At 40.2% G+C, this 15739-nt stretch overlaps 1 protein-coding gene across 1 annotated transcript in view; it reads left to right on the forward strand.

Moving 5' to 3' along the window:
- The window catches only part of KIF15 (kinesin family member 15), a 45826-nt gene that overhangs the window by 18878 nt on the left and 11209 nt on the right, over positions 1-15739 (forward strand). The window contains exons 16-25 of the mRNA XM_054991387.1: positions 1037-1178; positions 1466-1657; positions 4062-4169; positions 4441-4546; positions 5795-5960; positions 7740-7890; positions 9462-9547; positions 13128-13203; positions 13318-13404; positions 15259-15363. Coding sequence (XP_054847362.1) covers positions 1037-1178; positions 1466-1657; positions 4062-4169; positions 4441-4546; positions 5795-5960; positions 7740-7890; positions 9462-9547; positions 13128-13203; positions 13318-13404; positions 15259-15363 — 1219 coding nt within the window. The remainder of the gene's footprint in view (positions 1-1036; positions 1179-1465; positions 1658-4061; positions 4170-4440; positions 4547-5794; positions 5961-7739; positions 7891-9461; positions 9548-13127; positions 13204-13317; positions 13405-15258; positions 15364-15739) is intronic.

Genomic DNA, 15739 nt, shown 5'->3' on the forward strand with positions numbered 1-15739 from the left:
GTAAATTCAGTAGATTTTGCTTGCAAAATGCCACCCCAGCCCCCTTGATAGCTCCCCTAGTTCTTTCCACAGAGAATAATGGAGAATTGAGGCAGCTTGGGGCACCTTCTTTGGGGGGGCCATAAAATGGGGGGTCATTAGAGGACAGTTAGGAGTGGGTCTCCAGCAAATTTGGTAAAATTCAACCCAAAAATGCCCCCAGAAAGCTCCAAATCGCACCTCCCATTGGAAACAATTTTATCAAATTTGCTCTGTATTACTGAGTCATGCTGGAGAATGAATTTGGTATTCGGGGAATACATTTTTTTTTTCATTTCGGTATACCGAACCTGAATCAGCTGGATTTTTTTTCAGTGCACACTTCTAAATATGATGATGAACAGCTGACACTGTGCTGGCTTCACACCACAAAATCTGCTATACTAATACTACCTGTAGATCCCCTTCTTGGAATTTATAATTAGTACTGAGGGTCCTCACTAAGGTACCATTTGAATGCATGGTGAAATGCCTCTGCATTTCTTTTAGTAGCTGTGATCTCTTACAATCAGATATCTAAGCTAGGAGCCTTCTCTTTTAAAAAAGAGTTCTATTTTCCATCGAGGTAATCTAGATTCTAAGGACAAGTCCCTCTTTTTGTTACGGGCTGGATCCAGCCAGTATTTTCACTCAAGGTCACCCAATTCTCTTTCATACTGCAGCCCGCATTGCACATGGCATTTGTACATGCAGGTGCCATGATTCTAAGCATAAACTTTTGGGGTAGTCTAAGAAGACTTATTCTTTTTTAACGAGAGGGACCCTGCCAGGACCCCAACCCTGTGGAAGTTATTTTTTCTTTTAATTGTTAGAATGGATTTTGCTCTTCTCGCTCAATCTTCTGCACCAAAGGGGATTAATGATGCTCTTTAGACATGCCAAAAGCCCATCTTTAGTGGGCTGACAGCGTTTGGCTCTCAGGAGCCTTACTTTTACATCTGAAAATTAGTTCAATATGTTTAATTTGGTGTTTGGACTCATTTCTTTTTGTAAACAGGAACAAAATTAGGGAACTGGAATCAGAAGCTCAGTCTCTACAGACAGCAAACCAACATCTTGAGAGAATTTTGGAAGCCACCAAGGCTTGCAAACGCCAGGAAGTTTCTCATCTTAACAAAATGCACAGAGAAACTTTAAAGGTATGGAACGATGACCATGAGATGTCATCCTTAGAAAACCTTTTCGTACTTTGTACAAGAATCTGTCATTGCGGAATTGTGCATGATGAAAATTCATGTTTGAAATATTGACACTATAAATTAGGGGTGAGGTGAGCGCTTTAACTAACTATGGTCATTTGTATGTTATATATATATATATATATATATATATATATATATATATATATATATATATATATATATATTTTTGTTATTCCTAAAGCTGCTCTACACTTGTATAAATAGCTGTCTTGTGCACTTTACAGAACATTAGCACTCCAACAAAGGCTTATCAGCGAAGGTCTCTGTTGGTGACAGGATCAACCCCTGAAATGTCAAGGCGGGAATCTATTGATATCTCCGTAGGAGAGATGGATGGTATCTTAAATGAACCGATGCCCCCTGAAATGAACGAACAGGCATATGAGGCTGTTGTGGAAGAGCTGAGATTGGTGCAGGTAAAGTTTCAGAAAACCAAGTAAAATGCAGGCTTCTAAAAATTAAAGTAGTGGTTTTATGGAGAAGCAGTAGTTAGTCTTGGCATTTTTAACTCCAGAAGAAGAGAGACTCCTTTTGACCACAGAATAGATTATTATGCTGGGGACCCTGGGGTTGTAGTGAGGAGGGCAACCTTGTGGTATTATTATTAAAATGGAAATATTTCTCAATCGGATTGGTGCTGTATGTTAGGATTTTGAAGTGTGAATAAGTAGTGTTAGATTGACATCTTTGTCAGGTTTCTCTGAAGTTCCTTTCTGAAAATGACCAGAAAATATACTCTCAGAAGACTAATGACATTTAGTTGTTAGTTCTCTGCAAAAAAAAGATGAATTTATGTAAATTAAATTATTGCGCATTATGTTTTCTGTTGCGCATTTTGCATTATTCTGTCAGGTTTCACTAGCTTCGCAATACTTTTTCTCTTGGACAGTGATTCTCAAAATGTGGTTTTAGTATATCCCCAAGGGTACTTGGAGGCTTTCCTGGGGGCACTAGCAGTGCTGATTCTGCAATCTGTGGGATCTGCTGAAAGCCTGACTGAGCATCAATCCAGTTTGGAAGAGAAATCTTTGCTTGTCCCAGGGTATGCTCTAGATAAGGGAAGAAGTCTCTCAGATGCTGATTCATTGTGAGACTCTGGCCTGCTCAAAAATGATAGAACAAAGGGTGCAAAGTGCTTAGCACCTCTGTTTCATCTGGGCTTCTATGAGTCCCCTTGATTAGACAATTAAACAATTAGATTCTCTGATGTTGGGCCTATTGTATACTGGAGGGTATTTAATTTGGTTTTGTTCTGGCTGTTAATCCACGGCAGAGGCCTGGAGAACGTTTTCAGGTCTGACTATCAGATCCTGCTTGGGGGATGCTACTAGGACTGGATGTCGGGTGGCCATGACTAGGGGTGTGCGCTTCAGATTTCTGATTCGGGAAAAGGGCCCGAACCGGATTCGATCTGTAAACATTCGGGATTTCTGAATCCCAAATCAAAGCTTCCTGAAGAGATTCAGGTCGCTTTGGGAAACTTCAGGGCCCTTCCTGGGCTTCAGCTGGCCTGCGGGGGAATCCCCCCCATGGGCCAGCTGATGTTCCCACCACCCCACTTTCCCCTCCACCCCACCAAGTTCCCACCACCCCTAACAAGTTCCCACCACCACATTTACCTGGGCCTTCCCACTGGCCGCTGCAGAGACAGTGGTTCCAGCCTTCCCCGGTGGCTGCAGCAGAGGCTCCAGCCCACTGCCCAGCTGGTCTTCCTTGCTTCCTCCCCTACCGGGTGAGGGGTGGGGAACGGGGGGCTAAGTGGGTTGGGGTGAGGGGCTGGGACAAAAGTTCCCCCTCACTTCGGTATGTTCCAAATCTTTACAGAGCATACCAAACCGATTTAAACACCCGAATACAAAGCTGCTTGCCATTTTGGGTTGCTAAGAATCATTTCACACTTCGGGTAAACTCAAAGCAAGAAACCCGGATTTTTTGGGGGTGCACACTCCAAGCCATGACAGAAGTGTATGTACATCTGAAGTATCCAGCTCCGTGTGTAAAGGTGCTTTCGCTGCCTTTCCCCATAGCTTATCTTTGTGAGCTGGGATTTCCACTGCTCATAAGCATTAATACCAAGAAAAGAAATCACATTGATATGGAACCAGATCTTGGCAAACTTCTTACTTTGGCTTTCTGGTTACACAAGTATAACCAAAGTCCCATTCTTAATGCTAGTTTTCTCATGTTGACTTGCTTCGCTATCATAGTTAAAATACCTCGCATTTCAGCATATAATTGAAACAGCATTAATATTTGCTCGAGCCATGCCATTTCTTAAATCTGCTCCTGACTGCCCTCAATTTTAATCATGTAGGCATATTTCCATATTGATATGGAACACTTCTGGGGGGTCAGGGTACTTGAAACTGTTTATGGCCTTGGTGGCATACACAACCTGTCAGCATTTGAAAGCTACAGTGTTATATAAAGATAACAGGTAAGGATACATATGGATCAACCCTCAAAGGCATGAACAAAGTTGAACTCGTACAGATCCTACTGAACTTTCTTTCTTATATATTTCTGTGAGAAGCCAGCACTAAAATAAAGCACTAGTGACTCATTTGGTCACAATTATTGGGAGAACTGGAGTTCACTAGAGATCTGAAAAACAGTTTGTCCGTGATCCCTGTAGCTTGTAATGGAGCAGAGGCAGGTGTGGGGGAGAGGAGATGGCTACCATTGCAAACAGGTGTAGAGACTTTGTGCAAGACTTAAGCATTGCCAAATCACCCTTTCATGGAATATCTATGCTAAGATAATAGTTTAAAATGTAATTCAAGAACAGTATTTAACTTTTTCCTATTTCCCCTGTTGCAGGAACACTTAAGCTCTCTTCAGATCAAGTTAGATGAGGAAGAAAGTAAAAATATAAAGCTTCAACAGCTAGTTTATAAGTTGGAGAACCGTTGTACGCAAATACAAGAGGTGAGAAAGGCATTGAATGGACTTGGTAGGGGGACTAAAGAACTGGAGTTAATGGTTCACTGTTTTGGCGGAAATCTTGTTTGCTTAAGCTAGGTTTTCATATGAAGCTTTGGTCCAGTTTTCCTGATGTGCACTTGTTTTTTGCAAACCCAAAACTAACCAATTGGCTGTTTTCACCGAGGATTACTAGGCTATGCTCTCTGTATCTGTAGGCAGTGTCTTACATATTCTTACAACATCCATTACTGGCTTCCCTTTTTTCTACTTGAAGCTTTTCTCATCTGAAAGAAATGAATGGCAAACCGAAAAGCAAGGGTTTCTTGAAAAGATAGACACTCTTGAAAAGCAATACCAGGATACGCGGTGCAAGGCTGAAAGTAAGTCTGTATGATATGAATTTTTCTAGTTACCTTGTATTTACAGTAGCACAGTACATCCTCATTGTGCACTAATTTGGGCAGTAGTCTAAAGGGAAAGAGTCATCCAATGCTAGGCAATTTTCAGACTTTTAAACTGTAGCTGTAGATAATTGGATCATTCCATTTTCCTGTTAAATAGCTTTAAAGTCTTGTATTATTTGGTTGTTGTGGATTTTCCGGGCTATATCGCCATGGCCTTGGCATTGTAGTTCCTGACGTTTCGCCAGCAGCTGTGACTGGCATCTTCAGAGGTGTAGCACCAAAAGCTCTGTCTTTTGGTGCTACACCTCTGAAGATGCCAGTCACAGCTGCTGGCAAAACGTCAGGAACTACAATGCCAAGACCATGGCGATATAGCCTGGAAAATCCACAACAACCATCGTTCTCCAGCCATGAAAGCCTTCAACAATATATCTTGTATTATTTGATTGCAGTATTTGCACTTACTGAGTGTACCTACTTACTGAGAAAGTGTAATACAAAACAGGAGCACGTTCAGATTTCTGCTCTGCATGCAAGATTTTCTCTGTTTTGAAGTTTTGTATGTAGACCTTGGCTTGTAATGTAATACACAGTGCCTTTGGGTAAGGTTTGTAATGTAACTGAATTACCACTCTTTCATTCATAGTGTGGCAATTTTTGTCTTGGTTTACTTTACAGAGTGGTTCCTTTTTTATTTGACTGCTTTCATTTAGCCCAAATGTATTTCTGATGTCTGAAAGTGGTGTTTGAGATCAAAGTAGATAAAATTGGGTAGCACACAGCCCAAAACAACCTAGTTGCTACAAAAAACTGACAACCTTCAGAATGGGGGAGGGGGGATTTCAACATACCATAGTAAAAAAAAATGGAAACATGGAAAAGTTATTGGGCTAGATGGAGTTCCATTTTCTCTTGCTACTGAGAGGCCTCTAGCAGCAAAACCGATCCATGCTTGCAGAGTGAAAGCTGATGGTTTTTTTGGTTTTGTAATATAACAGCACTTACTTTTTGAAGTGTGTGTGATCTTCGCTATTCTGCTGAGGCAATCCTTGGCATCTTTCACAGGCTTCTATTTGATTTCTGTTTCTGTGTATGAGACGAATGTTGGAACTTGCACATGCATTAGTTTACAGGGTGGTGTTGCGTCAAAGCAATCACTGTTTGCAGCTACTGACAACTTTTTATAATGCATGGATTTTTTAGAGGATTTTGTGTGTTTAACAGTATTGAAGAGTGAAGTCCATGACTTGCGGATTGTTCTGCAGTCTGCAGATAAGGAGCTGTCTTCTGTAAAAACGGAGTATGATTCTTTCCGACAAAAGCAAGAGAAAGAAATTAGTGACCTTTCTACTCTCCACATGGAAGTCCAACTTCAGCTTGATAGTGTCAGGTAGGTCATAACAAAAGTCTTTTATAATGCAAGCTCATTGGACCTGACTTCTGATTTAGTTCATTTAGTTAGTTCTGATTTAGTACATGCCATTGAAGCATGCATAAGCCATAACCTTCCATATGAGAATACCTTCCAGGAGTCCGACTGAACACAGGCCATTTTTATCTCACTGTTGGTAGCCTTATTCTGCTGAGCTTGCCTTGAAAGGCTAATCTGAGGGCTGGTACACTTCCCAAATGTTAAATCATGGTTTCGTGTGATATCTGAACAGGGCTCTGTATGTATACTGTCATGTGTTTGCTAATTTGCTATTATATTTATTGGCTGCTATTCTTCCTAATGGGCCCCAAGCTGCTTACAAGAAGTACAAGTACAATAAAGTACAAATTCACATACACAATAACGTATAAATTTATATACACAAAAAAGACAACAAGTACAAACTGCATGTTGGGGCTCAGGTTGCTCTGGAATCAAATGGGCCAGTTCTATATGGCCATATATGATAATCACAAAAATGCTTGCTAATGTTGTATGATGATAAATATATGGTATGCTTCTTCCAATGATGCCATCCATGTAGGGAAAAATAATATCATTTTGGATTAGAATTTGGTTGCAACATTTTTTTACAGTGTTTACCCTTAACTCTATGGATCTAGTTGGGTGTTGTAGTCTTGAGTTTGGAATAGCTAAAAAAATTTCAGCTCTGTGAAAAAGCAGTTGTGACTCTCATTTAACAGAACTAACAGTGCCATTCTAAGAATACTTTCCTGGGAGAAAGCCCCACTGAATAGACCTGAGTAGAATTCTGAGTAGACCTGCTTAGGATTGCTCTCTGTGAGTTTGCTACCCAGTGGAAGAAGGATCAAAATCTTACAACACAAGCTGGGCCAATTGAAATTTACAGTGACTGTTAATGTTAGCAATTTATTGTACATTTTCCCAATCCAATTAAAATTTCAAAAAGACTTCCTCTTTTTGAGAAGAGATACCAATGTGGCATGCTGCTCAGTAGAAGAACCTCTGCTTTGCATGCAGAAGGTACAAGGTTCCATTTCCAGTTAAAAGGGGTGATATGAAAGACTTCTACCTGAAGCCTTTCTAGATTGGAGGGCCAGAAGAAAAGCTTATATGTGAAGAGAATTTCTAGTGGTATTTGAAGGGAACAAAATATGGCTGCATGATTATGCGTTCATGCCCAAATAGGTTTTGTGTATTGGCTTCTACCTTCCAATCCTGGTGTTTTTGCCTGCAAACTAATCCTTGAGATTCTGCATTCTTTTTTGTTTTGAAACTAGAGAATCACTTCCTGTGGCCCATTTCAAAGTTTAATCTAATGGTCAACATGTGTGAATTTAAGGCAGCAGAATCTTATTTTGTACTATTTGCTTCATGTTGTCGTGCATACGGATTAATATTTCCCGATTACAAACCTAGAATTCTGCCAGTTGAGCAAGATTATAAAACTCTACAAGATGGTGGTTTAGACCTACCTCTACAGCTTTTTAAAAAGCAAAATGATGCTGAGCTTTTTTAGGGAGGCATTTTAGGGACATATTTCTTTTCTTTAAAAAAGTGACTGGCCTTCACGGTTTAAAATTGTAACTGAGGTAATTAATGAGCAATTGTCTGCATATACTTTTATAACAGTAAGGCACACAATGAACTGATTCTGCAGGTTGACTACTCAATGTAAATAGCTGCATACAGAAGTTCTGTACAAAAGCTCAAAATCTTGTGGTTAACATTGTAAAAAAAATTCTTCCATTGTAGGCTAGAATATGAAAAAGTGCTTGAAGGAAAAGCAAGCCTGCAAGATGACTATGACAATCTCCAGGAAATACTGAAGTTTGAGACTGACCAGTTGACGCAACAGCTAATCGAAAGCAAGCAGGAAAATGAAGCACAGAAAAGTGCATTTCAGGTACCTGAGGAATGCTATGCACAATTAACCCTTACTTCTCTGGTTTATAATAATACATATTTATAAGTGGGTTCTATAATTGCAGTGGTGGGAAAGTGTGTCGAGGAGTGGGCCTGCTCCGGCCCCTTCGATCTAGGAGAATGAACTAAAGTGTGCTGAGATATTCATCTGCCCTTGCACACCACAGCTGTTAGTGGAGGGATGAGACAGAGCTCAGAAAACCACCCCTTTACCATTAACTACTGCATGTCCTGATACTCCCTTCCCATATGCAAAGATACCATGCGCATTGTTGCAGAGACTTAATTCATATGTTGAACTTGAGGCACGTATCTCTAGTTTTGTACAAAATAAGTTATACAAAGGTCAGTAGATTGCTGAAATGGATCCCGCAAGCAATGTTTCTGCACAGCCTGGCTGTCACATCACATAATTATGTGGGGGAGTTCTGCTACCTTACCCTAGAATATTTTGGACACAGACTTTAGCAGCAGCAAAAAACTGGGTCAGCTAATAGGTGAACTGCCTCATCCAATAGGGGCTGATTTGAAGCAGTTACTGATTGAGCAAAATCCAACACAGGATGCAGTAGCTTTCCTTTCTTCTGTTCTCAGGGACAGTCAGGTCTCTTATTAACAAGAAAAATCCCTGACTGTCCCACCAATTGCTGATCAAGGCTCTAGGATGGGACTGGTAAGATCTTCTCAAATATTTGTGGTTCTGTTTCATATTAACATCTTGTTATGATCAGGGCGTAGGCCTTTTTATTTCAAACTGGCTTGTGATTCACCTTTTCAAATCCAAACCTGAGAAAGCAAGAGGGACAGGACAATAAACACCATTTACTGTAACTGACATCCTGAGATGGATCAAGGGATGCTGGTCTAGCTTTTTGGTACCATCATGAAACCAAAGGTCTGAGAAATGGCTGACATGACAAGCGTCCAGGTTGCCATGGAGTTTGGGAGAGATTGGTTTTAAGGGAGGGGACCTCCTTTCCATTCCCACCCCCTTGGAAAACAAGGATAAAAAAAGGCTCTGCAGCCTTTAGTTTGTGTGGTTCAGGGGAAGGAGAATGGCGAGGCCTAAAGGTGGGCTTGCCTTCACCTTCCCAAGCACTAGACACCTATCCCAGTAGGGGATGCCTCAGGTACTATTTGGTAATTCTAAAGGGACAGGTAGAGATTCAACCTTGGATTGCTTTTTTTTCTTTCTCTCATTAGCTGTAGCCTTGAGCACTATTCTTCTATATGTATGCTTGTGCTCAATATATTTTGTAGTCTACTATAATACAATAAAGACATTTCTTTGATTAAGTCAGGCTGTTTTCAAACCACACCTACAGGCCTTTTGTTCAGCTGCCAGAACTCTGCACACACTCAGAGAATCACCAGTTTGCCAAACAGCTGGTGAAGGGTCACACCTGTTTCAGATTGGGTGGTGGCAGTTCTACTGGGAGGGAATGAGAAGCCCCTTGCTAGTCATATGGTATGATGCAAAAACTTATGAGCCTTATGGAGAACTTAAAATGTTGTAGATGTGTACTAAATTTTGTACAATTTATATTTTAGAATCTCTTAGTCCTGTTGGAAAATGAAAAGGAACATAATCAAAAATTAACAATGCAGTTACAGGAAGATAAAGAACATAATTCCAAGTGAGCATTGCTTCTTTAATTTCACTTCCATTTGAGCTTAGTTACATCTTCTGCTAATATTTAAATTAGAATTTGTTACATAATGATGTTTTCCATGCATAAACATAAATTTTGTGAAGAAAATCATTGAAATATGCCTTCAACTGCCCTGCAAATGGACACAATCACCAACTGCCTGTACACATGCTTTCTCTGCTGTGGTTCACCTTGTTGGAGTAGCCTGCCTGAGGTGGTCAAAAAGGCTTCCATGTTTCTTTCACTCTGTAAACTATGTAAAACAGGGTTTTCTATTAAGGTACTAGGGCTTTATTGTCACAGAATGATTCAGGAAGGTGTTTATAAAGGAGAAAGGACTATGGAGTCTAGGACATAGGATGTATTATTTGTTTGCTGCACGTATTATCCTGTGGTCACTGCATTGGTTTCTGTAGAAGTAGTACTATTTTTCTGCATTATGTCTGCACTTCATATCATGTCTAACATGCTTCGTCTAGTGCATCATTTATTAAATGTTTCCTCATACTGACTATATCAGTTTACACTGTGAAATTTGCTTTGAGTCTCCATGAGAGAGGTGGATAATAAACATAGTAAATAAATGATTTGCACTTCTAGGCATTTTCAAAATTTGCCCTCAATTAACAATTCTATATTTGGCACCCTCCCCCCACCCCACGCTTCTCCATATTGATGTACTCAAGTTACGTTACAGTAATGATATACTGAGTCGATGATACATTGCTTGAAAAGCAGCTTTGAAACTTTGCAGAAAAATAGTTTAAAGTGAAGGAAGGGTTGGAATAGCATTAATATTAAATGACAGCATTAATAAATGGTATCAATATTAAATTTATATTAAATTAATAAATAACAGCCAGGAAGGGGCAGCTTATGAACTGGAAAATAATTAACCCAACCACCCCCACCTGCCATGCCCCTAGTCTAAACGTTTCTCTTTTTCTCAATTACCCACCCCCTGGAGCTGCTTTCCAGATCCTTCTGCATAATATGTAGTTTGACTTTAGTAGGATCGTGTCCACCCTATAATGTGTGGCCTACAAGGCGGCCAAATGTACTTCTAGCACTTGTTTCACATGTGAGAGTCTGGACTAGCACCTTTGAGAGAACTGAGACCCATTAACATGCTCTAGTGGAGTGTTTCTATGCAAGAACCAGTCAGCAAGAGCTGCCTTAGTGGAATGGAAACTTTAGAGCCAACTATGTAAGCAAAAGCATTGAGGACTTAGGGCTGTCAGTCATAAGAACACAAGAAGAGCCCTGCTGGATCAGATCAGTGGCCCAACTAGTCCAGTCTCCTGTCTCTCACAGTGGCCAACCAGTTACTCTGGAGGGCCAACAACTGGGCACGGAGGCCAGGGCCTTCGCTGATATTGCGTCTGGCACTGGTATTCAGAGGCTTACTGCCTCTGGATGTGGAGGTTCCCCTATAGCTACCAAGGCCAGTAGCCACTGATAGACCTCAGTCATGAATTTGTCCACTCTCCTTTTAAAACTATCTATGCCTGTGGCCATCTCTACATCCTGTGACGGCGAATTCCACATTTTAATCACTTCTTGTGTAAAGAAGTATTCCGTTTTGTCTGTCCTGAATCTATTGCCAATCAGCTTTAATTCCCTTGAGTTCTGGTATTTTGGGAGAAGGAGAAAAAAATCTCTGTCCACCCCATGCATTATTTTATAAGTCTCTATTATGGTCTGTCTGCCCCCCCCCCCCCGGTCCCAGTTTTCTCTTTTATAAGTCCCAGACTCTTCAGTCTTTCCTAACAGGGAAAGTGTTTCAGCCCCTTAATAATCATGGTTGCCATCTTCTGTACTTTTTCCAGTTCTGCAATATCCTTTTTGAGCTGTGGTGACCAGAACTGCACACAGTATTCCAAACGAGGCTACACCTTAGCCTCGTTTGGAATACTGCTCGTACAGGAGCATTATAATATTGGCTGTTTTTATTTTCTCTCTCATAATAATCCAAGCATAGTTTGCCTGTTTCACTACTGTGGCTCAGTGCATTGACACTTTCATTGAGCTATCTGCTACTTGAAATTGGGATTTTTTTTGTTCCAATGTGTATCGTCTTATACTTGCCTACCATGAACTTCATTTGCCACCTTGTTGCCTACTAACCCCTACTAACCCAATTTGTGGAGATGCTGCTCTTCACTGTTGGCCTTGGTTTTTGCCATCCTGAATAATTTGGTCAGCTGCAGATTTGGCCATTACACTGCTCACCACCTCCAGTTCCAGATCAAATAGCCCCAGCACCGATACAATTAGGCTAACTGTCCTGAAACTTCCTGTTTCCCCTCTGGGCTCCTTTTTAAAAATTGGTATGACATATGCCTACACTCCAGTCTTCTGGTACAGTGGCTGATTTTAGTGATAAGTTGTATATACAGGTTAGTAGTTCACCAGTCTCACATTTGAGTTCCCTAAGAACTTTTGGATGTATGCCATCAGGACCTGGAGACGTGCTAATTTTTAATTTCCCCAGTAGTTTTATAACTTCATCTCTTGTCATCTCAATTTGACTCGGTTCTGAGCTCCTTTAAAGTAATGACTGTGGCATGGGTATATGCCCCTCACTTTCTACAGTGAAAACAGATGGAAACAGCTCATTCAGCTTCTCTGCATTCTCCTATCTTCTTTTAGAAATCCTTTTATTCCTTGATCATCCAAAGTCCCAATTACTTCTCTGGCTGGTTTCCTGCTCTGGCTTTATTTAAATAAATGTTTCTTTGTCTTGATGCTATTAGCAATCCGCTTCTCAAATTTGCTTTTTGCTTGCCTAACTTCAATTTTCGTTTGCCACACCCTGTGATCCCTTCCGTTTGCTTCATTGGGCCAGACTGCCCACTTTTTAAAAAGTAGCATTTTTGCCTTTTATGGATTCCGTGACTTGGGTCATTAGCCATGCATGCATCTTTAAATTTGGCAGCCCTTCTCCTAACCTGGGGAATGCATTCTGACTGGACTTCAATTAGTATAGTTTTAAATAAGTTTCCGAAGTGAGAGGATTTCCAGTTGGTCAGCTAGAAGGCTGATTAATCAGTTTTAAATGTGCATACTACCCTGTCCTCCCTCCATGTAATTTTTTCAGATACTGAAGAGAATATAAAAGGTCCTAACTTGTTCATAAGCAAACTGCTGCTGCTCCACTGTTGGAAAGAAACCCCATTTTTAATTTCTTTTTCATTCTCTATTATAGCAATGTATCAGAACTAAAATAGCTTTAGAAATAAACAAATGTACCTTTAAGCTTGCAGCCCTGCTGCTTAAACAACTAAAGCTCTGATTGAGGGCTTCCTGTTCTTGCAGCTCCATTAACAATATAAATTGTTTTTATTATAAAATGGCTTCTCTTTGTGGAAGATGCTTGGTTGTTTCAAGGATCAAGTGATATAACTAACGGCCTCTGCAGTGGCTAGGGATGAACTGGCAAATACAAACAATATTTTAATAGTAGGCATAAACACTGCCATCCTGTGAAGTTTATTCTTTATGAGAGCGTTAATTTCTGTCTAAGCGACTGTTCCTAAGAACATTTCTTTCTTTTTTGGGGTAGGGAGTTGTTGGAAGCTCCTGAAACTGTACAACTAGAGAAACCATCATGTGGAATGATGCCAAGATGTGAGCAGCAGGTACAACAGTGTATTTGCAATGTGAATATTTGTAATTGTCAGTAATGGCGTGTGGTGAGTGTATTTGCAAATCCAAAGAGTTTTGTATTTTCTGCTTTTTCTTTTCTTTCGTAGGACGTAAAGCTGCAGAAACTAGAGCAAGACTTGTTTGCTGCTGAGGAAGTTATTGCTTCTCTGCGTAAGACAAACACTGCTGATAAGGTATGTGTGTAGTGTATTGCAGGGCTTTTTTTCTGGGAAAAGAGGTGGTGGAACTCAGTGGGTTGCCCTCGGAGGAAATGGTCACATGGCTGGTGGCCCCGCCCCCTGATCTCCAGACAGAGGGGAGTTGAGATTGCCCTCCATGCCGCTCGGGGGCGCGGAGGGCAATCTCAACTCCCCTCTGTCTGGAGATCAGGGGGCGGGGCCACCAGCCATGTGACCATTTTCAAGAGATTCCGGAACTCTGTTCCACTGCGTTCCAGCTTTAAAAATGCCCTGGTGTATTGCTGCTTCTCTGACCTCGAAAGTAAGCTGCAGTTTTTCTCCAGAGCTAGTTGTCATTCCTCTCCTTGCAAGTATTCTACAAGTTGTGTAGATCCAGATTTGATATTTTTAAAAAAATAAAAAATAATTTTGCATGATATTCAATATACTGCTTAGTGTGGGGAGTCAAGTGTAAAATCTGCCCTCCCTATCAGATGTGTTCTCCGCCCAGCCTCTCTGTTAAATATCTGTGGAGAGGACTGGGTGGTGGATCCCTTTTTTGAGAAGTGCTGCCACATTGTTTTAAATATTTATAATACTTATGTGATTTTATTTCTGTTTTAAAGTGTGTGTTTACAATATTCATGTTTTATATTGTATGCAATCCACCCTGAGCCTGCTATTGAGGGGACGGCGGAATATAAATCTAATTAAATAAATAAATAATAATAAATAATAAAACTGTTTCATTTATTGACCTGTTCTTCCTTTCAGCCTTATCTGCTAGGAATTGTAGTAAGAGAAAACAAAGGGAAGCAGGCTTGGAAGTAGTTCAATTTTAATCAGTTAAACTAAGAGTTTTAAGACTTAGAGTCAACTTTCTTCAGTCAAGTTGGGGGTGGGGCGCTAATGTGATACCACATTCTCTGTCTCTGGATCTCTGATTGCCCCTTTTGTTCTAATTAGGAGAATGGAGATGGCAGAAACCTAACAAAATCTTACCTAGCAGGTCACCCATTTGGCATATCCTAGTATCTCAAAAAAATCCTAAGCAGAGTTCCTCCAGTCTAAGCCCACTGAAATCATTGATCTTAGACTGGAGTAAGTCTAGCCTGTCACTGCTTCTCCATATAGACTCTTATGTTGCATTGACTAGGAGGCATAGAAATTAAATGGGAAGAGATCAGAGATGAGTTGACTCAAATAGAAACCCTCATTACCTCCTTAGAGAAGCTTACATTCTATGGTTTCTGAAGTATGTAACATCTGTTTGTGGAGACTGAGATATGATAAGCCCACATACACATGTGAATATAGGATAGATGGGAGCAAACACCAGCTGGTATAAGAACTACAGCCCAATATACAGATGGTCACTTTACTATTAAAAATAATAATAAATAGTGATGGCAGCCCCATACTTGACAATTTTAGTCCCTATGAAAAAACTTGTTAAATTACCAGGTGGGAAGGTGCCTGATTGATATAAGTAGTTTGATTGTTTTCTACCAAAATAATTCCACTTTTTGGCATTGTTAATATGTCATGTGGGATGCATATGCTTTGTTTTGGATTTCTGTCATCCTAGTCCTGTTAGTTCTCTTGTCAGATGTCTTATTCTGTTGAGAGCACTGGTTTATGTTTATAATCCACTTGGAGTCTCAATGAGAAAGGCAGATGATAAATAAATAAAACAAACACTTCTCATGCACCAGTTACCATTTTAAAGCCACCCAAAGCAGTGTGATGGTTTTAGCAAGTAGGATACATATGAAGATGAGAACAAATAACTGGAATAATTATATTATAGCCATTCAAAAATATGTGCCTTAACAAAATTAAAATAAGCACCATTTTTCTGTTTCTTAGGAAGTTGTAACAGACCTGATGAGCCAGATCCAAAAGATGAGGATGTCTGTCAGTCAAAAAGAAGAATGCATAGAAGGGCTGATAAGAGACCTGGAGGACCTAAATGTATGTTCTGTTCTTTCCTAAATGATCTAAAGAGTGGAGCAACTGTAGAAACCTGAATGCTTTCAACAGCAGTTGATGCCAGATTCTTTTGACTCCTTGAGCACTCGTAGAAAGTGAACTGGTTTTTGAAGCCCCTCCAGAGACTAGAAGGCTATCATACTGACTCTGAATAGTGCATTCTAGAGCAAAAAACATGTTCAGAAGTTTTTTAAAAAAGTAATGGGAAAGAACCATTTTCTCATACACTTATAGTAGTATTTATCGTATAGAGCCAAAAGCCTTACAATTAGGGCATAAAAGGAACTTAAGCAAACTACAACAAAATAACAGTAAAGTGTTAAAAGCACATAAAAACACATTTAAAAAAACAAAAGCA

The sequence above is a fragment of the Eublepharis macularius genome, chromosome 11, assembly GCF_028583425.1.
Source record: "Eublepharis macularius isolate TG4126 chromosome 11, MPM_Emac_v1.0, whole genome shotgun sequence".
NCBI lineage: Eukaryota > Metazoa > Chordata > Lepidosauria > Squamata > Eublepharidae > Eublepharis > Eublepharis macularius.